The sequence below is a fragment of the Oncorhynchus mykiss genome, chromosome 12 (genome assembly GCF_013265735.2).
Source record: "Oncorhynchus mykiss isolate Arlee chromosome 12, USDA_OmykA_1.1, whole genome shotgun sequence".
In the NCBI taxonomy this organism is placed as follows: Eukaryota; Metazoa; Chordata; class Actinopteri; order Salmoniformes; family Salmonidae; genus Oncorhynchus; species Oncorhynchus mykiss.
Window position 1 is genome coordinate 28,302,308 of NC_048576.1, and position 26,988 is coordinate 28,329,295.

At 42.8% G+C, this 26,988-nt stretch overlaps 1 protein-coding gene and 1 long non-coding RNA gene across 4 annotated transcripts; one reads left to right on the plus strand and one right to left on the minus strand.

The window, feature by feature from the left end:
• Nucleotides 1-299: 299 nt before the first annotated feature.
• On the plus strand, nt 300-26,824 carry LOC110537344 (sodium channel subunit beta-4). 3 transcript variants are annotated; one of them, XR_005034937.1, is made up of 8 exons: nt 300-565; nt 935-1,266; nt 13,645-13,808; nt 14,074-14,296; nt 14,497-14,626; nt 14,815-14,923; nt 19,173-19,288; nt 26,234-26,824. XR_005034937.1 is itself a non-coding variant. In XM_036937320.1 (6 exons), the coding sequence occupies exons 2-6, from the start codon at nt 1,164-1,166 to the stop codon at nt 14,909-14,911; spliced, it is 717 nt and encodes a 238-aa protein (XP_036793215.1). In that variant the 5' UTR covers nt 300-565; nt 935-1,163; the 3' UTR covers nt 14,912-18,981. The 3 variants fall into 3 exon arrangements, 2 of the variants coding, with proteins under 2 accessions (XP_036793215.1, XP_036793216.1); XM_036937320.1 differs by lacking the exons at nt 19,173-19,288; nt 26,234-26,824 and having other exon boundaries at nt 14,815-18,981; XM_036937321.1 differs by lacking the exons at nt 19,173-19,288; nt 26,234-26,824 and having other exon boundaries at nt 335-565; nt 923-1,266; nt 14,815-18,981.
• On the minus strand, nt 19,333-20,574 carry LOC118937653. Its single transcript, XR_005034938.1, has 3 exons — nt 20,476-20,574; nt 19,617-20,248; nt 19,333-19,469 (listed from the first exon to the last, which is right to left on the minus strand). It is a non-coding gene; the product is annotated as an uncharacterized LOC118937653 (long non-coding RNA).
• Nucleotides 26,825-26,988: the final 164 nt, after the last annotated feature.

The following is a 26,988-nucleotide window of genomic DNA, read 5'->3' on the forward strand; positions in this document are numbered from 1 at the left end:
TGGGGGAGGGAGAGAGAGAAAGAGAGAGAGAGGGACAGGCAGGCACTGAGCCAAGAGAGAGAGAGTGCAGGGGAAAGTTGAGAGCGAGCCAGAGGGGCAGGCTTGCAGGCAAAGGGAAGAAGAAACTGGGGCTCTGCTATCCAGGAAGAAGAGAAAGGACCGTCCGAACCAGCAGCCACCAGCCACCAGGGTTACTGCAGCAGCACTCCTCCTGTCCATTCTCTACCTTGTTCTCTCTTCGCTCTCTTCTCTCACTCTCTCCCCTCCTCTTTCTCTCTCTCTTTTTCTCTTCTCTCTCGCTCTCTCTCTTCTCCCTCTCCTTTCTCTTCTCTCTCTTCTCCCCCCCCCCCCCCCCCCCCTCTCTCTCTCTGACTGGGACTGCATCGTGCCTTTCTCTGCAGAGGAATCGCTGGCTGGTGGAATCTCCTTGACTGCACCCTGACTGGCTGTGCGCAGTGATTCTCCCCTGGCTCAGCTCCGCTGCTCTGCCGTGTGTTCTGACTCAGCTGTGCTGTGTAGTCAGGCTGCTGGTCCGGCTTCTCAGGGAATACAGCCACAGGAAGAGGTACGGTGCAGTACTGTCTCACGCTGCGCACACATCCCCTTTACTCTCTCTCTTTTTCTTTCTCCTCTCTCTCCTCTCTTCCTCTCTCTCTCTCCCTCTCTCTCTCTCTCTCTCTCTCTCTCTCTCTCTCTCGTGTCTCTCTCGTGTCTCTCTCTCTATCTCGTGTCTCATCTCTATCTCTTAAATCCTCATTATTTCTGCTCGTCTTTCTCTGTTTAGGAGTGCTCTCTTACTGAAAGATTATAGCTGATTGACTTAGTTCGCCTTGAGTTTGTTTTTAAGTCTGTACCCTCTTCCCTTACCCACCCACATGCTTCCTCTTTCTCCCCTCCTGTTCGCCCTCTGTCTAACCTACAGTCTTCATGACAGGAGTGTCGGGGTTGGCAGGCAGACGCACCGCTACCAGGACTGGATAACAACACAGTGGGACGTGGTGCCTCGGTTGTGACCAGATCAGTCGCCCAGGCACAACAAACAACCAGACCAGGGCGATTCAGGTTTACACAGACCTGACCAGTTTCTGAGGGGAGAACTCCAGCCCAACGGACCCTGGGCTGGATCCCACAGCAGGGGTTGTTTTGGACGGGATCGGAGTGCCATGGAGGTTCAGGAGAGTGGGCCTGAGGAGCCCAGGTCCAAGTATCTGTTGTCCTCACACACCACCTGGCCCCGGACCAGCCTGATCATCACTTTGCTGCTCAGTAAGATGTTCTGTCTCAGTCATATATCACTTCTCTTTCATCCAATCCCTCTCTCTCTGCACCTCTCCCAGGTTGTCCTCTCTCTCTTTCTGTTGAGTAAAGTTTTAGTAATTTCCCCAATTCTGCAACCCCAACTGCCCTGTAGTGTGCTATGAAACATTTACTGCATTGGTGAAATTGGTGAAATTGTATCAGTTTCATTTGTGTGGTGGCTAGAAACTGCTGTCAGTTTGCATGCTGAAGTATGTTTGATGGATACCTAAGCATACGTCACCAGATAGAATGGTGATTTTATAATTTCAGTGTACATAAGACCCCTCTGTTTCACAGCCTGAATCAGAGTTCAGAGGTTTGTCACTAAATACGTCATCCAGAATATTATTATTCAGGACCTATCAGTGGCAGTCATTTGGACAAGCATTTTATCAAAGCAATAAGCAATAGTATTCATAAGAATTAAAAGGACTAAAATAATATATAGTGCATTTGTGAAGTGTTCAGACCCCTTGACTTTTTCCACATTTTGTAACGATACAGCCTTATTCTGAAATGGGTTAAATGAAGAAAATGCTTCATCCATCTACACACAATAACCCATAATGACAAAGGGGAAACATGTTTTTTTTGTGTGTGCAAATGTATTACAAATAAACAGAAATACCTTATTTACATAAGTATTCAGACCCTTTGCAATGAGACTCGAAATTGAGCTCCGGTGCATTCTGTTTCATTGATCATCCTTGAGATGTTTCTACAACTTGATTGGAGTCCACCTGTGGTAAATTAAATGGATTGGACATTATTTGGAAAGGCACACACCTGTCTATATAAGGTCCCACAGTTGACAATGCATGTCAGAGCAAAAACCAAGCCATGAGGTCGAAGGAATTGTCCGTAGAGCTCCACGACAGGATTGTGTTCGACACCATCCCTACTGTGAAGCATGGTGGTGGCAGCATCGTGTTGTGAGGATGTTTTTCAGGGACTGGAATCGAGGAACAAAATGAACAGAGCAAAGTACAGAGATCCTTGATGAAAACCTGCTCCAGAGCACTCACGACCTCAGACTGGGGCGAAGGTTCACCTTCCAACAGGACAACGACCCTAAGCACAAAGCCAAGACAACACAGGAGTGGCTTCGGGACAAGTCTCTGAATGTCCTTGAGTGGCCCAACCAGAGCCCGGACTTGAACCTGATCGAACATCTCTGGAGGTACTTGAAAATAGTTGTGCAGCAAAGCTCCCTATCCAACCTGACAGAGCTTGAGAGGATCTGCAAAGAAGAATGGGAGAAACTCCCCAAATACAGGTGTGGCAAGCTTGTAGCTTCATACCCAAGAAGACTCGAGGCTGTAATCGCTGCCAAAGGTGCTTCAACAAAGTACTGAGTAAAGGGTCTGAATACTTATGTAAATGTAATGTCTCAGTTTTTTATTTCTTATACGTTTGTATAACATTCTAAGAAACCGTTTTTGCTTTGTCATTATGGGATATTGGGTGTAGGTAGATGAGGGGGGGAAACAATTTAAATCATTTTAGATTAAGGCCGAAAGGGTAACAAAATGTGGAAAAAGTCAAGGGGTCTGAATACTTTGTGAATGCACTAAGTATTTTATTGATATCAGACATTACCATTTTAACACGTTTTATTTTGCCTTTACAGTAAACACAAAATCAATAGCTTTTGTGTAACATTGAGTTACTGTATTGATTTTTCTTTAGCTTTTAACTCGGAGTCAATTTTATCCCGGGTAACAACATTTCAGTGTGATGAGAAGCTCCTCTGTAGGCCCAGGTTAATAGAGTAATAATGCAGTTGGCTGGTATCAGTGGAAGTGCAGTGGGGTAATGGGGACTGGTCTGAGATGAAGTCAAGACAGCAGCATTTACTATGTGAAATATCATAGTCATATTATTAACAGCTAGACAGACCAGGAGCAGTCAGCCAGGCTCCGTCAGGCTCAGGTTCAGGCTCTGAGGGTCTCACGCTCTGAGGTTCTCACGCTCTGAGTCAACAGGACTGCAAGACAAGTCCACCCTGTCCCTTCCCTCCAGCCAAATTATGCCTCGGTGTCTGCAATTCAACTATTTAATATCCACACGATTGCTGGGTCATTTAGGAAACACTGTAGGCTCATAGTTTAGAGGAGTTTCTTAGTCTATCAACATTTTTGTCTAAAATGTTGATAGTGTTCATGATGTGTGCTCAGTTCTGGTTCTATGGATGGTATAGTTGTACAGGTAGGTCTATGAGGTTTCATGATAGAATTGTTCTTGAAAGAGACACATGTAGGTTAGAAAGTAGAGCATCACTGTTCCAGTTAGAGGCTTAGCACAAGGGAGAGCCTCACAAAGGACAGTTTGGAAACAAAGTCATTACATAAGCAACCCAGTGGAGACGGCTTCTGACAGAATCCATAGGAGGGTCTAGGGTCAGGGTGCCTTTATTTTTCTGGGACAATCACCATGTGAAGTGTCCTGGGGTATGATGTCCTGGTTTGGCTCTGATTGGGATTTGGTATGAGGCTAAGTCTTTGTTGGATTATCTCAACATCACTGGATTTCTCTCTTGCCTTTTATTTTTCCACTAAAGTTAATGGCCATATCCTGTAGGAGCTGCACTATCTTCAGTTACAACTATATATCAATGGTCACCAAACAGCCGAGAAAATATATAGACACAGATGCAGGGTTGTCACTAGTTTCCACAGCCACAAAGTCATAATTATGACTAAACTCCTTCTACAATTTATCTTCTTAAAATCTGATTTTCAACCTTACCATAACCTTATATTAAGACCAAAAAGCACATTTTTGTAGCCGATTTTGACTAAGCTGTGGAATCTGATTTTGTGGCTGTGGTGTCTAGTTGAAAACCAGATGCAAAGTTACAGAGAAAGACAACAAGTGAGGAAAAAGGAGAGCGGACCAAATAACAGTGTAAGAAATGAAAAGTGGAGAGAGAGAGGGAGGTGCATCTGCCCTGTGGGTCGTTCCATTTCATTTCAGCAAGTCATGACACCCACTATCTCTGATTATTCTGAAATCATTTCTGTATTTAGAAACTAATAAGATTAGCATTCCTGCAACATTATTTTAATGAAAAATAATTTGAACTCTGAGAATTTAAGCTAATTGATTGCATCCAAATTGGCCATTTAAATTTATAGGATTCATAAAATATTCAATAAATATAGTACCTAACATTACTCTAACAATGAGTAAAACATGAGGAATCCAAAGATATTGTCAAAAGCCAGCCACGGACACCCCACACCAATCCCACCCTAACAATGAGTATACAGTAATAATTTCTCTGTCTGACAAGTAGTATGCTGCTGCAGCTCTGAGTATTGTTTCTTCATCCTAGGCAATGTGTTCTCAGTGAATTTGTTGCCCCCCCCCCCCTTCAGAGAAATTAGTCATTGAAGTTACAGTAGATTTATGTTCCAACCTGCACTACTGTTGAAAAGTTTGGGGTCACTTAGAAATGTTCTTGTTTTTGAAAGAAAAGCACGTTTTTTTTAAATAACATAACATTTATCAGATACAGTGTAGACATTGTTAATGTTGTAAATGACTATTGTAGCTGGAAACAACAGATTTTTTAATATCTACATAGGCGTACAGAGGCCTATTATCAGCAACCATCACTCCTGTGTTCCAATGGCGCTTTGTGTTAGCTACTCCAAGTTTATAATTTTAAAAGGCTAATTGGTCATTAGAAAACCCTTTTGCAATTATGTTTGCTGAAAACTGCTGATTTTAAAGAAGCAATAAAACTGGCCTTCTTTAGACTAGTTGACTATCTGGAGCATCAGCATTTGTGGGTTCGATTACAGGCTCAATATGGCCAGAAACAAAGATCTTTCTTCTGAAACTCGTCAGTCTATTCTTGTTCTGAGAAAAAAAAAGATTAAGATGGGCATAAGAACACAGACACTGGACAGAGGAACTCTGCCTAGAAGGCCAGCATCCCAGAGTCGCCTCTCCGCTGTTGACGTTGAGACTGGTGTTTTGTTGATACTATTTAATGAAGCTGCCAGCCGTTTCCAGCTACAATAGTAATTTACAAGATTAAAAATGTCTACTGTATTTCTGCTCAATTTTCTGTTATTTTAATAGACAAAAAATGTGCCTTTTCAAAAACAAGGACATTTCTAAGTGACCCCAAGCTTTTGAATGGTAATATCAGGTTCTAACCACTAGATGGTGCTGTTCCCACCCACCCTCAATGTTAAATGGATAGTTCACCCAAATTACACAATTACATATTAGTTTCCTTATCCTGTAAAGGCGTCAGCATGCTTCAGTTATATATTTATATGTTTTATGTACCTGCACTGTTGGAGCCCGGAGCATCTGCGTCCCTGTACATGTCACGACTAAACAAACTCTGTTATTATTATTTTTGTATTTTAACTGCTTTTTCTCCCCAATTGCGATCTTGTCTAATCACTGCAACTCCCCGACGCGCTCGGGAAAGGCAATTGTTGAATCATGCGTCCTCCGAAACATGATCCGCTAAACCTCGCTTCTTAACACCCGCCCCCTTCACCTGGAAGCCAGCCACACAAATGTTTCGGAGGAAACACTGTTAAACTGATGATCGAAGTCAGCCTGCAACTCCTGCCACACAAGGGGTTTCTAGAGTGTGATGAGCCAAGTAAAGCCCACCCGGCCAAATCCCCCCCCTAACCAGGATGAAGCTGGGCCAATTGTGCGCCGCCCTATGGAACTCCCGGTCACGGCCGGTTGACATAACCTGGGATCGAATTTGGGTCTGTAGTGATGCCTCAAGCACTACGATGCAGTGCCTTAGACCGCTGCGCCACTCGGGAGGCAAACAAAATCTAATCTAAACCTAGTAATATCAGGATGTAGTATGGAACGTAAACCTAACAGCTTCAAATACATCAAATTAATTGGGAATAGATTACAGAGGATGAAGAAACAATTCTCAATACTTCAGCGTCATACTACTTGTCAGACATAGAGAACTGATACTATATAATTTTTGTTTGGGTGAGATTGGTGTGGGTTGTGGGAGGTAGCTTTTGGCCATTTCTTTGGATTCCTTATGTCAACAAAACAATGTTGCAAAAATGCAAATCTAACAGAAACAATTTCAGAACAATCTGAGATGTGTGAGAGTTTCTGCTGCATCACTGTGCTGCATTGGGACTGTGTGTGTGTGTGTGTGTGTGTGTGTGTGTGTGAGCGAAAGAGAAAAAGAGGGAAGGAATCTGAGTGAAGGAGTCATTTTGCTCCCTGTGCAGCCCTCCCTGGAGTTTACAGCCATGTATTATCCCAAACTGCTTGTCTAAACCTGACCTTGAGTCGGTTATTGACGATGTGTCACACAGCTGAGGTGTGATGTAAAAACAGAGGGAGAAAAAATATTTAGGAATGGGGGCTGCAGAGGGACAAACAGAGCAAGAGAAAATGGGATAGCCAGGACAGTTAATACTATTGTTTAGTGAATTTGAGGAGAGAACAGACTGGGCAGAGGAGGAAAGTATGTGAGCAGCATTACTGTATTGTCCCAGTGATGGCATGTAACCAGACTAACCATCCATCATCTTTAGGTCCACTTGAGAAGTGTTGGTGTCGGCATTATCTGGATCGTGTTAGAGGTGGTGGGACCTGCGTTATTTGGATTCCCTTAAAGGGGAGATGAGCCCAAACTAATTAGCTAATTACTGAGTTTAATGAGCCTGCATTGAGTTAAATGGCCTCACAACATCCCGAACACTGTAATAAAATACTACACACACAACTGTACATACAGATGTAGGATCTTAATTTGAGCGAGTTTGTTACAGCAGAAAAATAATCCTGCATCAACAGGAAATGTAAATGTGGATAATAATTCATGTTAATGGACATTTTTGTTATTTCAAAGGGGAAATTACACACTTTGTACGTCTTTTTCAAACCTCACAAGTTAAACATTTCCTGCTTGTTATTTTTAGTATTACATTGTTGCGTTTTGCAAGAAAGTCATTTCACTGTAACATTGAAACTTGAGTTCTCCTGCAACAGGGTGATCAAATGAAGATCCTACATCTGTAATATGTAGGAATAGCGCTTTTTTCCCCCTGTCCCATCCTTCTTTCTCCCTCTCACTACCTCTAGACTGGGGGTCTGTGCCATAAGATTACTGCAGACTTAAGTGCGTGTGGTCTGTGAATTGTGTGTGCCAGCGTGCGTGCATGCAAATGAAGGTACGGAAGTGTATATCCTTGTCCTGTCTTATTGCAATATGCACATTCTCTGTACAATAGTTAAGCGTGCAGTTTTTTTCAATTGCTAAGAAGCGTTGGTCAATACTGAAGCTACTTCAAAACTCTACAGTCTGCATTACCAACATGAATCTTGGCCAAACAGTTAATCTCACCTCCAAAACTCAAAACACTTCAATACTGTACATGTCTCAAAATAAGCTTGTTCGACCATAGCTGCCATCAATTCTCACTCAGAACACACTGACCTTAAAAACACTAACAGGGAGCATTACATAAATTAACTTCTCTCTTTGAATGATTTCACAAAAATCAATATTTCATTATAGAATAAGAATAACACCTTTTCACTTTGGCTGTACTAAAATATACGTAACAAGAATGAATCAGAAATGCCACAATTTGCGTCAATAGCCTTTATTTTTTTTCTATATCTTAGTAATTTACTTAAATAAGTTTAAAAAAACATTCCTGAAATTCCAGGGCTGCAATAATAATAAAAACATGTCTAGTATAATCACTCATTGTACAGTACTGTGAGGGTTCTAGTTCTCATCAACATGTCTAGTATAATCACTCATTGTACAGTACTGTGAGGGTTCTAGGTCTCATCAACATGTCTAGTATAATCACTCATTGTACAGTACTGTGAGGGTTCTAGTTCTCATCAACATGTCTAGTATAATCACTCATTGTACAGTACTGTGAGGGTTCTAGTTCTCATCAACATGTCTAGTATAATCACTCATTGTACAGTACTGTGAGGGTTCTAGTTCTCATCAACATGTCTAGTATAATCACTCATTGTACAGTACTGTGAGGGTTCTAGTTCTCATCAACATGTCTAGTATAATCACTCATTGTACAGTACTGTGAGGGTTCTAGTTCTCATCAACATGTCTAGTATAATCACTCATTGTACAGTACTGTGAGGGTTCTAGTTCTCATCAACATGTCTAGTATAATCACTCATTGTACAGTACTGTGAGGGTTCTAGTTCTCCCTCTCTCCTGCATCACATCTTATATCTTCTCTGGCGATGCATCTTGTAAAGTGTCTTCTGGAATGTCTAATCCAACCCTGGCAGTCTTCAGGAGAAGTGTCTCCACACCCTGGCAGTCTTCAGGAGAAGTGTCTCCACACCCTGGCAGTCTTCAGGAGAAGTGTCTCCACACCCTGGCAGTCTTCAGGAGAAGTGTCTCCACACCCTGGCAGTCTTCAGGAGAAGTGTCTCCACACCCTGGCAGTCTTCAGGAGAAGTGTCTCCACACCCTGGCAGTCTTCAGGAGAAGTGTCTCCACACCCTGGCAGTCTTCAGGAGAAGTGTCTCCACACCCTGGCAGTCTTCAGGAGAAGTGTCTCCACACCCTGGCAGTCTTCAGGAGAAGTGTCTCCACACCCTGGCAGTCTTCAGGAGAAGTGTCTCCACACCCTGGCAGTCTTCCGGAGAAGTGTCTCCACACCCTGGCAGTCTTCAGGAGAAGTGTCTCCACACCCTGGCAGTCTTCAGGAGAAGTGTCTCCACACCCTGGCAGTCTTCAGGAGAAGTGTCTCCACACCCTGGCAGTCTTCAGGAGAAGTGTCTCCACACCCTGGCAGTCTTCAGGAGAAGTGTCTCCACACCCTGGCAGTCTTCAGGAGAAGTGTCTCCACACCCTGGCAGTCTTCCGGAGAAGTGTCTCCACACCCTGGCAGTCTTCAGGAGAAGTGTCTCCACACCCTGGCAGTTTTCAGGAGAAGTGTCTCCACACCCTGGCAGTCTTCAGGACAAGTGTCTCCACACCCCGCATTCATGGCATCCAGTAAGGACATCTAGCCATGTGGATGGTGGTCATAAACCTTCCACCTCCACGCAGAGATACTCCTCTATGGGGTTTAGGAAGGGAGAGTATGGATGCAGGAATAGTGCTGACATCCTGGGATGTGCAGCAAACCAGTCTGTGACTGCAGCAGAAGGTAGGAGTTTCTTGCCCTTCTTTCCTCCGCTGGCACGAGTCGATTATGCAGGTCATCCAGAAAAGCAATGAGCCTCTCTGTATAGTAGGGGTCAATGAGTGGTTTGTGTAACAGCAAACCATCATTAGACAGTGCTGCACACATTGTGATGTTAGCTCCTCTCTGGCCTGGGACATCCATGGTTGATCTGTCCAATCCAATTTCATTCCTCTGCAGCATGTCTTTGCCAGGTTGAATCCAGCTTCATCCACAACGAAGAACGTATGTGAAGTTTGCCTGAATTCCATCTCATTTACTCTAAAATACAGTACAGCCACAGGTTTACAGTACTTTACATTATGCATAGCTGTGTATGTACCCTCTTTGGTTATTGAACATCTTACCTGGACATATTGATACCAGAGTTCTTTCAGACGTTCACCGTTTCTCTCAAAGGGTACAGTGTACAACTGCTTCATCCTTATTTTATGTTTCTCTGGGACTCTTGCAATTGTCGTTGTGCTGACCGTATTCACATTCCCAAAAGTGATATTGTCTGCCAGCACTCTGTCCCAAATTTCCTGCAGTTTTATTGCATCGTTGCCAATTACCATGTCAACAATAGCAATTTCCTGCTCATCTGATAATATTCTGCCTCTCCCTCCTGAGGGAGTCAACCTTTAGATCCTACTGAAAAACACAACAATCAGCATATTTCAAAATGTCAGTATAAGTTAAAAAAATACTGTATTGTACTGTAATATGTAGTTATGTGTAGCAAAGGTACAGGTTGGCAGGCAGGCTCAGAGTCAGGACAGGGAAGGTTCAAAACCAGGAGGGTGTGAAAAAGAGAGACTGGGAAAAACAGGAGGGCAGACTGTGATGGCGCCGACAGAGATGGTCGCCTCACTTTGCATTCTTAGGAAACTATGCAGTATTGTTTTTTTTCATGTATTATTTCTTACATTGTTACCCCATGAAATCTTAAGTCATATTACATACAGCCGAGAGGAACTATTGGATATAAGAGAAACTTCAACTTACCAACATTACGACCAGGAATATGACTTTCCCGAAGCGGATCCTCTGGTTGGACCACCACCAAGGACAATGGATCGGATCCCAGTAGGTGACCCAAAATAATGGCGCAGACTGAGTGGTCTTCTGGTCAGGCTCCGTAGATGTGCACATCGCCCACCGCTCCCGAGTATACTACTCGCCAATGTCCAGTCTCTTGACAACAAGGTAGATGGAATTAGAACAAGGGTTGCCTCCCAGAGAGACATCAGAGATTGTAACATTCTCTGTTTCACGGAAACATGGCTCACTCAGGATACGTTAGTCGGTACAGCCACCTGGTTTCTTCACGCATCGCGCCGACAGAAACAAACATCTCTCTGGTAAGAAGAAGGGCGGAGGTGTATGCCTTATGATTAATGAGTCGGGGTGGGACCATAACAACATACAGGAACTCAAGTCCTTTTGTTCACCTGACCTAGAATTCCTTACAATCAAATGTTGACCGCATTATCTACCAAAAGATTCGGTGAGCGAGTTTAATAGCAAATGCATCGGTGATGTTGTACCCACTTTGACTATTAAAACCTTCCCCAACCAGAAACCGTGGATTGATGGCAGCATTCGCACAAAACTGAAAGCTCGAACCACCGCTTTTAATCATGACTGAATACAAACAGTTTAGCTATTCCCTCCGCAAGGCAATCAAACAAGTTAAGCATCAGTATAGAGACAAAGTAAAATCGCAATTCAACGGCTCAGACAGGAGAAGTATGTGGCAGGGTCTACAGTCAATCACGGATTACAAAAAGAAAATCAGCCCCGTCGCAGACACCGATGTCTTGCTCCCAGACAAACTAAACAACTTCTTTGCTCGCTTTGAGGACAATACAGTGCCACTGACACGGCCCGATACCAAAACCTGCAGGCTCTCCTTCACCACAGCCAACGTGAGTAAAACATTTAAACGTGTTAACCATCGCAAGGCTGCCGGCTCAGATGGCATCCCTAGCCACGTCCTCAGAGCATGTGCAGACCAGTTGGCTGGTGTGTTTACAGACATATTCAATCCATCCCTATCCCAGTCCGCTGTTCCCACATGCTTCAAGAGGGCCACCATTGTTCCTGTTCCCAAGAAAGCTAAGGTAACGTCATCATGAAGTGCTTTGAGAGACTAGTTAAGGATCATATCACCTCCACTCTACCTGACACCCTAGACCCACTCCAATTTGCTTACCACCTCAATAGGTCCACAGACAACGCAATCACACTGCCCTAACCCATCGGGACAAGAGGAATACCTATGTACGAATGCTGTTCATCGATTACAGCTCAGCATTTAACACCATAGTACCCTCCAAACTCGTCAAAATCGTCACTCGTCAGACACTGGGTCTCGACCCTGCCCTGTGCAACTGGGTCTTGGACTTTCTGACGGGCCGCCCCCAGGTGGTGAAGGTAGGAAACATCTCCACCCCGCTGATCCTTAACAGTGGGGCCCCACAAGGGTGCGTTCTCAGCCCTCTCCTGTACTCCCTGTTCACCCATGACTGTGTGGCCATGCACACCTCCAACTCAATCATCAAGTTTACAGACGACACTACAGTGGTAGGCTTGATTACCAACAACGACGAGACGGCCTACAGGGAGGAGGTGAGGGACCTCGGGGAGTGGTGTCAGGAAAATAACCTCGCACTCAACGTCAAAAAATCAAGATGATCGTGGATTTCACATCGACGGGACAGTGGTGGAAAGTTTTAAGTTCCTCGGCGTACACATCACTGACAAACTGAAATGGTCCACCGACACAGACAGCGTGGTGAAGAAAGCGCAACAGCGCCTCTTCAACCTCAGGAGGCTGAAGAAATTTGTCTGCTCCGACCGTAAGGCTCTCCAAAAGGTGATGAGGTCTACACAACGCATCACCGTGGGCAAACTACCTGCCCTCCGGGACACCTACACCACCCGATGTCACAGGAAGGCCAAAAAGATCATCAAGGACAACAACCACCAAGCCACTGCCTGTTCACCCCGCTATCATCCAGAAGACGAGGTCAGTATAGGTGTATCAAAGCTGAGACCGAGAGACTGAAAAACAGCTTCTATCTCAAGGCCATCAGACTGTTAAACAGCCACCACTAACATTGACTGGCTGCTGCCAACATACTGACTCAACTCCAGCCACTTTAATAATAAAAAAATGGATGTAATAAATGTATCATTGGTCACTTTAAACAATGCCACTTTATATAATGTTTACATACTCTACATTACACATCTCATATGTACAGTGGGCAAAAAAGTATTTTGTCAACCACCAATTGTGCAAGTTCTCCCACTTAAAAAGATGAGAGAGGCCTGTAATTTTCATCAGAGGTACACTTCAACTATGACAGACAAAATCACATTGTAGGATTTTTAATGAATTTATTTGCAAATTATGGTGGAAAATAAGTATTTGGTCAATAACAAAAGTTTATCTCAATACTTGTTATATACTATTTGTTGGCAATGACAGAGGTCAAACGTTTTCTGTAAGTCTTCACAAGGTTTTCACACACTGTTGCTGGTATTTTGGCTGGTATTTTGGCCCACCACTCTTCTCTTCTCTTTTTCTCCTTTGTCCTCCACGCATTCTCCCTCTCCCTGCCACTCTTCTTTCCCCACCAACCTGTCTACCTTGATTCATGTTTCCAACCTAAATCATTCCGAAGCCTTCCTCTTTTGTCTGTTTTGGTAACGAGACTAAAAACAGGACACTTGGGTAGACTTTTAGCTGAAATTGCAATCAGCTGTGTTTGGAATGATTAAATATTCTGCTGAGATGTTCTACATGTTTCTGTCTGGTTACTGCAGAAATGCACGACATTTGCCATCATTCTGTTTTGAATGTGTAAATTTACTTTTACATTTCCTTCAGCGATACAGGTTGAATAGAGCCCGTAGTTTTCAAATCCCTGAAAGTTTGCAGGATCAGTTAAGAAGGGATAGGGGTAGAGGGGATTACAATAGACATCAGTCAATAATTATTTGACAGCTCTACAGTATGTCAATGGATGAGCTATAGTAACCTGGGAATGGGCCATTTCTCACTCAGGTGTGTGTTGTTTTTTCCCTTTCTGTATTTCTTAGTAGTATTGTGTACTACCTTTTAAATTTCCCCCTGCCCCCTCCCTCCCAGGTGTGTGGTCTGCTCAGGGCCTGGAGATGTCCACAGGGAAGGTCCCGTTCCTGGAGGCGTTGAACGGCAGTACTGTGATTCTACCCTGCACCTACGCCAGCTGTATCGGCATCAAAAACCTCTACTTCAACTGGCAGTACAACGACAACGGCACTATGCAGAAGGTGGGTCAGAGCTGCCCTGGCCCACTGCAGCAACAGAAGCCGCACAACAACTACTGTCATTTGTCAGCTCAAATCTCACACAGATAGCGGCAGGGATGTTCAAAGTCAGTGTGGGGAGATCATATTTTCAAGTGTTCTAATTTGTGGTGAAGACCCAATGGTTTTCCTGCATCAGTAAGTGATATCGCTATTGTGAGTGTTTTGATTGGAGTTGTGGTCAGATATTGTGAGTGTTAGATGATTGTCGACTGCCTGGTCCTCTCAGGTGTGTGAGTCTGTGATTCCGTTAGATGGGATGGATCCCCATCCAGTGAGTATCTTCCGGGAACGGGTGGATTTTATCGGCACCGGTGATCACAACAACATCTCCATCCTGCTTTGGAACATCACCTTTGAGGACGAGGGCCAGTACACCTGCTTCGGACGCAACCCCAAAGAGAAGGGCAAGAACCACAGCGCTATCTTTACCCTTGTCGTGGTGGACGAGTGTGAGTATTAACTAGCGTTCTCTTTGCTTTATTGCAGGCAGATCATATACTGTAGGTCCTCTGGTGCTGCCAATGGGCAGGGCGAATACTATATGGACCACAAAGTCTAGATCTGTTGTGCTGTAGACGATGCACTGTAGGTAGGTACTGTTTGTCTGATCAGCCTCTACCTTCTCCTCTCCCTGGTTCCTTCTCGGCAGTACGAGTGGTGGACAACACTCTCACCATCATAATTGCTTCTGCAGTGGGCGGAGCCATCGCCCTGCTGATGACTTTCATGCTGGTGAAGAACTTCATCCTCTTCGTTCTCTTCAAAATCGAGGAGAAGAAGTGAGTAAGACAGATGGGGCCACAGAGAGTAGCCAACTGGCCATCCACACAGAGAAACACCTTCAGCTCATCTTGGTGCCTCCAAACTGTAGTAAAGCATCAATAAAGTCGGGCTACAATGTCAAATACGTAGAAAACGCAGGTGTCTCTTCTAACCCTCCTCTCTCCTCTGTTCCTCCCCTCCACAGAAAGATCGAGTGCCTTGTACAATCTTCCTCAGCAGATGAAACAAACAATGTCTCAGGATCCAAAACTTCGAAACCAACGACACCAAAGAAGAAATGAGAGTACTTGCATGTATGTACAACCATATATAAATATACAGTTATATCTATGCATATATTTATATGCACAAACATGTGTATGCACTCGTGACTCCATGGGCAGGTTTCTTGGGCAGGTTTTTTGGACTGAGAAGCACGTCCGATGGAGATTCTTCATTGAAAGTGTTTGTTAGTCCAATAAGCTTAGGCTGTGTCTGGGAAACCACCCCCATATGTTCAAGTTGGTATATTGTTTCAAAAAAAATCTTAAACCTAGGACCGTTTTTCATATGATAATAAAAAACAAAAAAAGAGATTAATTGAATATACGCTTGAGACAGGGAATAACGCAATGTAATAATGTTGTTTAAACTGTGCTGGATCCTCCTCTCTTCACCAACCGTACTACTCTGGGCTTAACTGAAATGGTCTACAAATTAAAATATTGTGTTTTGTAGAAACACGCAGTCTAATTCAATCTCCAGTGACATTTTGCCACGTCAGATTCAGCTTATTCAGTAATGCTCTGATTCACATAGAGTTGACTTTAGTGTTGTTTAGATAGAATACAATGATATTAACTCTGCCTATCCAAAAGTGATTAATTAAGCTTATTTTATAATATTTAGAAACTAAGGTCTTTAAAAGGGTGATGCTGTGGTGAGATGTGAGAAAGGATCCAGTTCAGAACTTAATACACTTTCTTTGCTTGATATAAAGCACTGGTGCCTGTTAGCGCTTCTATCTTCCTCTGCTGATAGGAAGACTAAATACTGCAAAACCATTTACCAAACGCAGAAAAACGCAAGTGAATAATACTGCAAGCTGATGAATGAAATTATAGACAATCCCTTGAAACCAACCCACTAGAAAAAAATGAACCTCTACTAATGCTGCTTTTAAGACAAATAACCTTTTTAATGCATTTATAAGCATGTGAAACCCCAGGGCAGATTTAGAGACACAATGCTTGACAATAGACATGTACTCTCTCTTGTGTTCCTTTCTGGAATCCAAGATTTAACCACATATAATGTGGTAAGTTCTGTCTGCTTTGAACCTGGATCTAAATCTCCTCATATCATGCCAACCCCTGCTACATCCAGTGTGCCAAGGCTATGCACACTATTTGGTAAAGTGGGTCTTCTGGCATGAACATTAACCCCCCCCCCAATAGAAATATCTGCCACATTTCTTATAGTAAGTAATTTACAAATGGATCTCTCTTTGCTGTACAGAGCACATTCACACACATTCATGTTTTTACACACTGCAATAAGTACCCAGCAGAATTTATGATGGTTCATTCATGGCTCATGATTCAACACAAATTCACCATCTGCAAAAAAACATATCGATCAGCTACAGTCATTACGGAAACCTCCACTAACTACACCATAAAGAGATGCATGGAGCAGCATTTAGGTTGCAGGTAGCGTGAAAGACTGGAACCGATCTTTACTGGACAGTGTAGAATAGACACACAACTAATATCTCATATTCAGCCCATTTATTTTGCCAAACTGGGATAACCCTGAGAAACCCACGTCTGATCAGGAATGGACTGGGATAACCCTGAGAAACCCACGTCTGATCAGGAATGGACTGGGATAACCCTGAGAAACCCACGTCTGATCAGGAATGGACAGGGATAACCCTGAGAAACCCACGTCTGATCAGGAATGGACTGGGATAACCCTGAGAAACCCACGTCTGATCAGGAATGGACTGGGATAACCCTGAAAAACCCACGTCTGATCAGGAATGGACTGGGATAACCCTGAGAAACCCACGTCTGATCAGGAATGGACTGGGATAACCCTGAAAAACCCATGTCTGATCAGGAATGGACTGGGATAACCCTGAAAAACCCACGTCTGATCAGGAATGGACTGGGATAACCCTGAGAAACCCACGTCTGATCAGGAATGGACTGGGATAACCCTGAGAAACCCACGTCTGATCAGGAATGGACTGGGATAACCCTGAGAAACCCACGTCTGATCAGGAATGGACTGGGAGAAACCCATATCTGATCAGGAATGGAATGTCATTGACTAGCAATGGAAACCCATTGCTAGTGAACTACAATGTCAAGATACAATAGTTGTTTTGAAGATACTTCCAGTGTGTGACAGAATTGTGGAAAACCCATGTTCAGGGAAGAAGTTCACGTCTATGTCCATTGTCCAGGAACTTGCTGAATCTGTCATTGTATAAACATAACAAATATACCTCCCTCAATCACTTGCTGAACCTGTTTCTAATGTGGACAACCCCTGGTGTTGCTGTTCCCATAGCATAGCCCTTCAAATAAATGCACTGGCTTGTAGCAATAGCAGGAGGATATTTTGGGCACTTTACCGTAGATATGTATATTCTTCGGCTGTGCTAGACATGTGTGTAAACAGAGATGTGTTGTATCGGTGGAGCAGTGAGTGAATTAACCTAAATGTATATTTAACATGAGGGTAAAGTTGAATGAATAATCTTTGCTGTCTTAGATGAGAACAGACCGACACCATGGTTTGGCCATCGACAGTAGTACATGTACTATCTCTGGTTGGACATGGCTTTGAGCTTGTGGCACTGAATCCCTGGCTGATTCATACTCTCCTAAGATAACAGTGATACTATGCAAACACAAACACCACTACGGAGAGGAAGACATCCACGCACTGTAGGACAGGCTGCTGCAGTTCCCTCAATGGGATTTGCTTTCGCAAAGCTGCCCTGACATCACATCAACATAACTATACTGTAGCTACTGCAGGATTCCAATAAACCATTTTGAGTTCCTTTTACTGTGATAATGTAAGCAATAAAAATGACAAGAGCAACAGTAATCAAAGTGGCATATGGGATATGGAGTTGATCCAGGGTAGATGAGGAACATAGGCTTATAGTTCAAGGGTATTCAGTCCTTGAGGTCTGCAGCACTGCTCGTTTTCATTGTTTTTAAACAGAGACTGTCTGGTTCAGACCTGTGAAATCACCTGTATAGAGATTCTGGCCAATCAATTAAGTACAAAGGAGAGGTACATAGTGCAGACCTTGCTGCGCAGATTTGAATACTTATTTAGCCTGTAATGCACTGATGTATAAGCTTTCCCTTCTCACTCTGGGAAGCTAGCCTCTTTTTTCTGTTACTACAGTATGTGGCCCTTTTTGTCAATGTTTGGAAGGCACATAGTTGTGTCTTCTCTCATGTCAAGTTTAGTTCTGTTGTGATGTGTGAAAAGACCTTCAAAGGTTCCTGAATGTTAGAACCTATGGAGCTATGCAATATACAGTGTAATTTCAAGGAGCAACATGTAAGATGTAAGCCATAAATCCAATTGCATCATGTTTTTTTTTTAAAGGCGACTGCTTACAAATGCTTACAAATGACATAGTACAGCTTACCGTATCACAATCCAAAAAAGATTGTTACAAGGACGAAGAAGTTTTGTACTGCTAATGTTCTTGCTATTGTTGTCAACCTCACAAACGAGAACCAATCGTAATGCAGGAAGTTGTACACAACTAATTTGCAGCGTCACGCAGCTTTCTAAAAAGTAGATTTTATTCTTGTGATTTCTATTCCTTTGCTTCTACTGGTATGTAATTGACATTTGGCGCTAGTTGCAGGTGGAAATGTTACATGTATAACCTCTAAACAAAGCCGAACTGTGAAAGTGACTCACGCGTTCTGTTGAAATGCCCTTACACAGTTCTGGATGACCTAGTACCAACTGTCTTCCTTGTTCCCTTTATTTTGACAACTGTACTGAAAACTGGATAGGTGAAGCAAAAGTTCAATCTTTGTGGTTTGGAAATTCTGAGAACACTTTGTTGTGCCAAGTTGTAGTAGCGGAAATAGTGACCTCATCCATTATTGCACTTAAGACAACAGAATGTTTGAATCTATAATGTACCCAGACAATACTGACCCCTTAGTCCCACATTCCTCTTCCAACTAATATGAATGTACAGCCATGTTTCTCCTATTCCCTCAAATGATGCCTCCCATGTAATCTCTCCATCATGCATATCCGCTCATATGATTTATTATAAAAAGCCACAAGAATCCAATAAACTTTTGAATATAATAGTACATTGTCTTTTTTTTGCCTGTCAAAATTGGACAAATCATTAATCAACCATAAAATATTTGTAAAAAATGAAATACATAACTCAAAGTCTCTAAGATAATATAAAATAAGAACACAAATAAACTTTACAGCTCAGTATTGTGAGTCAGTGCAGTGTGTATGTCTTTTGACTGTGTGAATGTTTTCCAGAACCACTCAGCGCTCATCGAGAGAGAATACCAGTCAGTTTACAGTAGTTACCGCTGAGAGAAACTGGATTTTCAGTAGTACTTCTGAAACAAAAAAGGAGAACCAAATCATATCAGGTAAGGAATTTCAACGACACCTGTAAAAGTGGGAATGCAACACAATGAGGTATCTGTTATCCATCACATACTCTTCAGTAGACCCCAGGGTGCCCCGGCAGGCACAGCCCACCCCCCAGCTCACCACCCCCACCAGCTGCCAAAACCAGGATAGGAACACAAGGGGACCCCCACTGTCACCCTGGGAGAGAAAGAGGGAGTGAGAGCGGAAGAAATGGCATTAGAAGACAGATTAATGCAAAGTATGACTACATTACCAGTGTGATCGTCTAGCAAACTTACTAAAGGTAGACATTTTGTAGGCCTGTGTGTAATGGTGGAGCTTTACCTGACACACATCCACTTTGCCCTCCATCAACCACACTGAGCAGAGAAAGAGGATGAGTTAGAGGCAATCGGCAGTTGAAACAATAACAAAGCCAATTCCCCACCCGTTTCAGTAAAAAGCTGAGGGATGGGGCTGACCTCCATGATATCAAAATTGTATTTTGAACCACGTTAAGGCTATATGTTTGTGTAAATTTACTTTATTTAACAAAGAATAAGCTTGTTTTAAGCCAAAGTATATTATGTTCGGATGGGGTACAACAGTTAAACTCAGTTTACGAGGCATTGATAAATTACATTCTTCAAGAATCAATGGAGATATATATATCTTTCTCATTCATTTTTAAGTCCAAAAATGTATGTAGCAACTGCAGATTGCCTCTTTAAGAGAAAGTAGAGGCAGAGAGAGGTATGGTGAGATGAGAGGATGATGATAATAGAGAGAAGATAAAACAGACAGTGGAGTGGGTGCTGTTGGTTTTGCTTGGGAAGGTGGCATTGGCTGTTTGGCTGGATACAGGTGAGCTCAGCCTCTTTACTGGCACAGTCTGCTTTCCGATCACACGCCGTCGCTGTTGATGAACTTCAATGACTGGGAGCAGAAGAATAACTTTCTGTCGACAAGATGCCAGACTGCAGGAGACGAGTGGAAGATATAGAATGGAGAAGGGTAGATTGGATGAAAGGGGAAAAGAGAATCTGAAGGTGCAATTCTACAGGCGACATTACAACAGGAATATGATTGAGAAACTCCATATTTAAAATGTAGTTAAAGTTTTTGGAGACATTAGACGGAGGGGAGAAATACTGAAGTGAGCGCCCACGGCCAATATCCCCAGTGTGAACAGTACACAACATACAGTGATAGGGGTCATCTTCTTAGGCTTCTAGTTTCCTTGGTCCATAATCTGCCTCTTTTGGCATTGAGGCATGATCAGAGCCATCGGTGTGAGAGAGGTGAGGACAGTTAAAGAAGTCAGTTGTAAAAATAAAAAAATAAAAAATAAAAAAGGTTCCTCTCCTATTTGTCACTACTACTACTAAAAATAATAATAATAATCATAATACACAGGTGACAGTATGATGTGGTACTCCAGGCAATATACAGCAATCTGTTTTAACTCACCACGAGACAGATCTAAATGTGTGGGCTTGGTGCTCTTAACAGTAGTGTATGTGAATCTAAAGGGAGGGGGGTACAGGGGCTCAACAGTAGAAACAGTATCTTAACCTCTAACATCTATGAAAATCTATATTTTTCATTATATACACACTTGTAGAGTGAATCACACTATGTTCTGTTCTCATATCTTACTATGTGCCCACCAAGCAGTCCTCACTCAGCCCTCCATCAGCTTATCTCCAGAGGAGTCAGGTGGGGCTTCTGCCAAGCTCTAGAAAATAGCCTTCAAACTGACAGATGCCACAATGCCATTACTCTCACAACCACTTCATGTGATCAATCAGCAGTCAGGGCAGGACCTTAGCTGATCAGCTAATTGGTTTGGTGTAAGGAAGTGAGGTGATTAGTGGAATCAGGATTTTTTTTGTGCCCTGGCCGGGATAATACCAGAGGCAGAAGACGAAGCGAGACGTCACACTCGCTCCTTTTTTTTCTGGTTCATATACAGTCAATTAGCTAAGCAGGCCAGACCCAGCTGCTAATGAGGGGGTTTGATTAATCACACCTGTGTAGGTGTGTTTTGCATCATCTGGAAAATGATTGCATTTGATTTGGAATCGGGCTGCCTCCTGGGCGTGATCCAGGTGCCTGCTCCGTCCGACAGCAAAGTAGTCTCAAAACAAAAGTAATTAAGCAGATGTAGTGAATGTGATACATTTTGTTATAAAAACATTGTCTTAAATTCTCACATTTATTTCATGGAAAAGAGATTCTGGACGATGCAGCATGCTTGTTGACATGACCGACTAGTGCAGATTACTGTTTGATTTGAGAAGGGTACTCCTCCCTCCCCGCTTTCGCCCAATGACGTGAAGAACCTGGATTAAAAAACCAGGCCAGTGTAAAATAACTCCCTCACATTGGTGCCTACGCAAGAGCCAACCGTTAAAGAGAAACTACCCCTAATAAAACAATTTCTCAATTTCTCACAGTACGAGTCAAACATTTATTATTCTGTCAAAATGTCCTACAATGTGTAAATAGGATAATTTTGGTGATAAAGTCAGTCTTTTCCAAAACAGAGTTTTGTGGTAGTGACTGCATCACAACGTAAATGAAGGTTGGGTTTGTTTCAATCCTGCCCACAGCTGGCAGCACACAAATTAAAAACTCTGCATGGTCAATCTGACATCTGCACTGGTGGTGTAGCATTTACTGCTATGGGGCCTCCGCAGAAGTTAGAACAAACATACTTTTTGCGCATCACAAAGCTTTTGTGAAGGAAGTGAGTGTGTTTACACAGAACCTCCCACCCCCACCAAGCAATCATGTCAATGCGGAGCCCTCCACATTATTACAAGATTTGAGAGGCGCACGGCAATGCAAATGCAGTACGGAGCTTGACTTGGCTCTGCAATTGTGTCACTCTGCATACAAAGCCTCCACCACATTTTCAAATCAAACTAAAACTGGCTTTAAATCATCAATTTGGAGTGCAGCTGCACAAGACCCTATTGTAATGCCTGTGATAAATTCAGGTTGACTTTGGATCTCTATGGGGCTAGTTATGGACCATCATTAAATTACATAATGTACATGGGACAACATAAAAATCCCAATAGCTCCAAATTTCAATGACTTAAACCTCAAAGCATCTATAAATTGTAATTTACATTGTGTAAATGGACAGTTACCAACTAACCTTGGAGATGGTTAGACTTTGGATAGTCTAACCAACTCTGCCACAGCTGAAGCAAATTAGCGCAATAATTTAGCTAAAACAAGGCCAAATCAGGAACTGCGGTAGCCCTTTAAGCAGACCAGAACTGTGACCATTCAACAACAACAAAAAATAACAGCCTAAGCGGTGGGCCTCCCGAGTGGCGCAGCGTTTAAGGTACTGCATCACTACAGACCCAGGTTCTCCCAGCCGCAACCGGGAGACCAATGAGGCGGTGCACAATTGGCCCAGCGTCGTCTGGGTTAGGGGAGGGTCTGGCCAGCTGGGATGTCCTTGTCCCATTTTGCGACTCCGGTGGCAGGCCGGGTGCATGCACGCTGACACGGTCGCCAGTTGTACCACCTTCCCTCTGACACATTGGTGCCGCTGTCTTCCGGGTTAAGCGAGCAGTGTGTCAAGAAGCAGTGCGGCTTGGCAGGGTCGTGTTTCGGAGGACGCATGGCTCTCAAGCTTTGTCTCTCCCGAGTTCGTATGGGAGTTGCAGCAATGGGACAAAACTAACTACCAATTTAATCACGAAATTGGGGAGCAGAAAAGAAAAGTGGGATGTCTTCATTGAGAAACCTGAAATCTTTAATTATACTACAGCACTACAGTGTGGTTACATTCCCCAGCAAGAACCAAAAATGTCACTCAAACAGAAGGGGAAACTAACAAGTGTCGTGGAATATTCTAATAATTTAATATTGATTAACTATTGCAATAATGAAGCTGGTCGATCCCACACTCTGAAGTGTGATGCCGAGAGCTCAACGAGCAGAACTGAGCCACAGTATTTTATAGTTAAGACACATCCTCCTGAATATGTGACAAACAGAAGTCTGGAATAGGTCAAAAGGTTACGATTTGTATGTGAGAAAGGAGTATCCCCCAGCCAGATAGCATTTACTGTGAAGAATTGTATAACAAACAGGGTTTGGCCCGTAAGACAAGATTCCTCCCATCAGCCGTCCACACCAGAGACATCTCCTCCCTGGCACCTCAAAGTATACAAACACCAACTCATTCTATGGAATGCAGGCTTGAGGTTATATCACCAAGCCATCATAAAGCAATTGCTAACATCAAGCCCCAGAAGCCCAACTCAGTCCCACAGATGAGAGGGTACTCATCAAACCTAATTTGATGCATAAATAGTATTAAAACAATCTTGTAATTTTTCTACCATACAACCAAAACGCAACAGGAGGGGTTCTGAAAGACACTCATGGGGGTGTCCACTGAAAGTTGACTAGCAACTACTGAAACCTAAAAGGCGCCCACTAAAGAAGAGGCAAGCAAAATAAAAACCTGCATCAAACTTAAAGACAGTTAACAAACCAAAATGGTGGCTCAAAGAGAAAACAAAGCTCAGACAAAGGATTGTTTTTCTCAAAACATAAAATGGGTCTCTCCAACTAAAGGACAGCACAGGTGAAACACCTTCACACTAACGGGATGGCAACCAACACAAGTGTAACACATACTGACTAACGAGGTGCGCCCTACATGCTAACGTCCAACCTCGAAGTATACATTTAAAAAACAAGGCCTGTAACAACTGCTTGTCTATTTTTTTATTTTATTTGATTTCACCTTTATTTAACCAGGTAGGCTAGTTGAGAACAAGTTATCATTTACAACTGCGACCTGGCCAAGATAAAGCATAGCAGTGTGAACAGAGAACAACACAGAGTTACACATGGAGTAAACAATTAACAAGTCAATAACAGTAGAAAAAAAAAAGAAAAAAAATAGTCTATATACATTGTGTGCAAAAGGCATGAGGAGGTAGGCGAATAATTACAAATTAGCAGATTAACACTGGAGTGATAAATGATCAGGTCGTGTGCAGGTAGAGCTACTGGTGTGCAAAAGAGCAGAAAAGTAAATAAATAAAAACAGTATGGGGATGAGGTAGGTGAATTGGGTGGGCTATTTACCGATGGACTATGTACAGCTGCAGCGATTGGTTAGTTGCTCAGATAGCAGATGTTTAAAGTTGGTGAGGGAGATAGTTGTCAAAATACCTTATTGATCTCTACTGTGATGATTCTAGTATCCCATTTGAGTAGACTACTGTACATAAGGCTTATTGACTGATCTATGCGAGTACATCACCTCCCACTGTAAATGATCTGGATTTGGACATATAGACAGTACATGGTGAGGGGATGTGGTGTGCTTACTGTAAATGTACTTACTGTATAATACTGGGATGGCTCAGGTATATACCATCATTAACTACTTGACTTATGCTCTGACAGGGTTGTCAAAAGCACACTTATTTTACATCTAGGGCTGTTATTCACCTGCCAACATAGCTTTATCACACAACAGCCCAAGACAAAAAAAGAGAGAACCTTACATGTGTTCATGTGGGCTCTCGAGTGGTGCATCGGTCTAAGGCACTGCATCTTAGTGCAAGAGGTGGCACTACAGTCCCTGGTTCGAATCCAAACACATCCGGCCGTGATTGAGAGTCCCATAGGGTGGCGCACAATTGGCCCAGCGTCGTCCGGGTTTGGCCAGGGTAGGCCGTCATTGTGAATATGAATTTGTTTTTAACTAACTTGCCTAGTTAAATAAAGGTTCAATTTAAAAATAAAAAAGCATACTGTACAATACAGACTGTGGTTAACACTGTCCTTCCCCATCCCACCCATATATCCCAGTGCAGTCCTCCTGGCCCTAGAAGAGCAGAGTCAATCCCACATGTACAGTAGCCTACTGATCAACATCCTGCCTCTGTTCCACTGTAGCCCCAAACCCTCTGAATGTCTGGGCAGGTAGCAGCTCCTGTAGAAACACAGGAGAGCCTGTATCTGGTCTTACACCTGCTACCCCCAAGGGTCGAATAAAAACTATAGACCCACCTATTCAACTGCCATTTTACACCCCCCTCTCCAATGTGCTGGTCTTCTCTCAGAACAGTATCTACTTGTTAGTCCAATGAAGGCTTCCCTCCATTGCGCGGGACTGACTGAGGTCCACATTCTTATAGTAAAGCCCTGAATGACAGAATGTAGGGTGTAATGTAATTATTTGGTGAATGATGGCACAGAATATTTGTTGTTTATGTATGACATCTCTATTTTAATTCAACATTCATTTTTTATTTTCCTCGTTGGTCATTCCTGGAGTTATGGTTATTTTGTTATGTCATATGTGTAATTCTCAGCTGAAACAGCAGATGAGCCATTGAATGGTCACTGTAGGTCAGGGCTCTCCAACCTTGTTCCCGGAGAGCTACCCTCCTGTAGGTTTTCGCACCAATCCAAACCTGATTATTAGAATCAGGTGTGCTAGATTGGGGTTGGAGCGAAAACCCTGCTGTAGGTGTAGTAAAATGTGGCCACTTGGAGGTGTACAGAGAAGAGAATACTACCATTGTCTTTGTTATATGCTTTTATAATATTCAAATGTACATACAAAAATATATTTGTCTGAGCTATCCAAACACACACACACACACACACACACACACACACACACACACACACACACACACACACACACACACACGTTTGGTTTACTATACCTTTTGGGGACCAAACAATTGATTTCTATTCAAAATCCTATTTTCCCTAACCCTAAACATAAACCCTAACCCATAAACCTAACCCTAATTGTAATCCTAAACCTAAAATAGCCTTTTTCCTCATTGGGGACAGGCAAAATGTCCCTACTTGTCCGGGTTTTCCTTGTTTTACTATCCTTGTGAGGACTTCTGACCCACACTCACACACTCATAGTCATCTCTATTTGTCCACAGAAACAACCTCTGGCCAGGCACCATTGAAACTTAATACTGTCCTGCTGACCCGTTGAGAAGAAATGCCCCTCCTTTGTTGTCATTTGAAAAATAAATTCTACTCAATGTAAAATACAGAGAACAATGTCATCTGGACTCTTTGTAAGCAACTGTAGGCAACAATATACTTTTAGTTTGTTATTCTCTTTCTCTCACCAGGAGAGCTGCATGTACATTAATGGTTTTGGTAGAGCAGTGATAGTAATTGTTCTACTCTAAAAAAAAAAAATGTCCTTGTTTGTACAAATTACCCTCATACAGGACCTGTCACACTGACCAGAATGTGACAAGTGTTGAAAAAGTACATGTTTTGTCTATTTCAGATCCATGACAGCAAACATGTGACTTCATGTGGGGAGCATACTCAAATAAGTTATTTTAGTTGTGGCGTCGTTGATAGAGGTAGAAGTGGCTTTTTGTGCTTTGTGTGTTATTCTTTCTTTCTTTGTTTTTGACTGGTGTTTAACATTTTTGTAAGCTATGAATACTATTGTGCAATGCATCGGATGATTGTTTGTTCAATGTGTACATGTCTTTATCTAAATCAACTTTAAATAAAAAAGTATAATAATCTTACTAAACATTAATGGTGTGAATTTGTGTTCATCTTCATAGATAACATAAGATATTGCATTGTAATTGTATTTAGTCATTCCAATTATCTCTTTAGAAAACAACTTAAAAAAATCCAAAAAGTTAAGTGTGTCTGGCTGCTG

Bases quoted from the DNA above. Each gene is read 5' to 3' on its own strand.
- LOC110537344 (XM_036937320.1), top strand. From the start codon at position 1,164: ATGGAGGTTCAGGAGAGTGGGCCTGAGGAGCCCAGGTCCAAGTATCTG. The intron at 13,809-14,073 runs GTGGGTCAGAGC...TGGTCCTCTCAG, and splicing joins ACAACGGCACTATGCAGAAG to GTGTGTGAGTCTGTGATTCC. The intron at 14,627-14,814 runs GTGAGTAAGACA...TCCCCTCCACAG, and splicing joins TTCAAAATCGAGGAGAAGAA to AAAGATCGAGTGCCTTGTAC.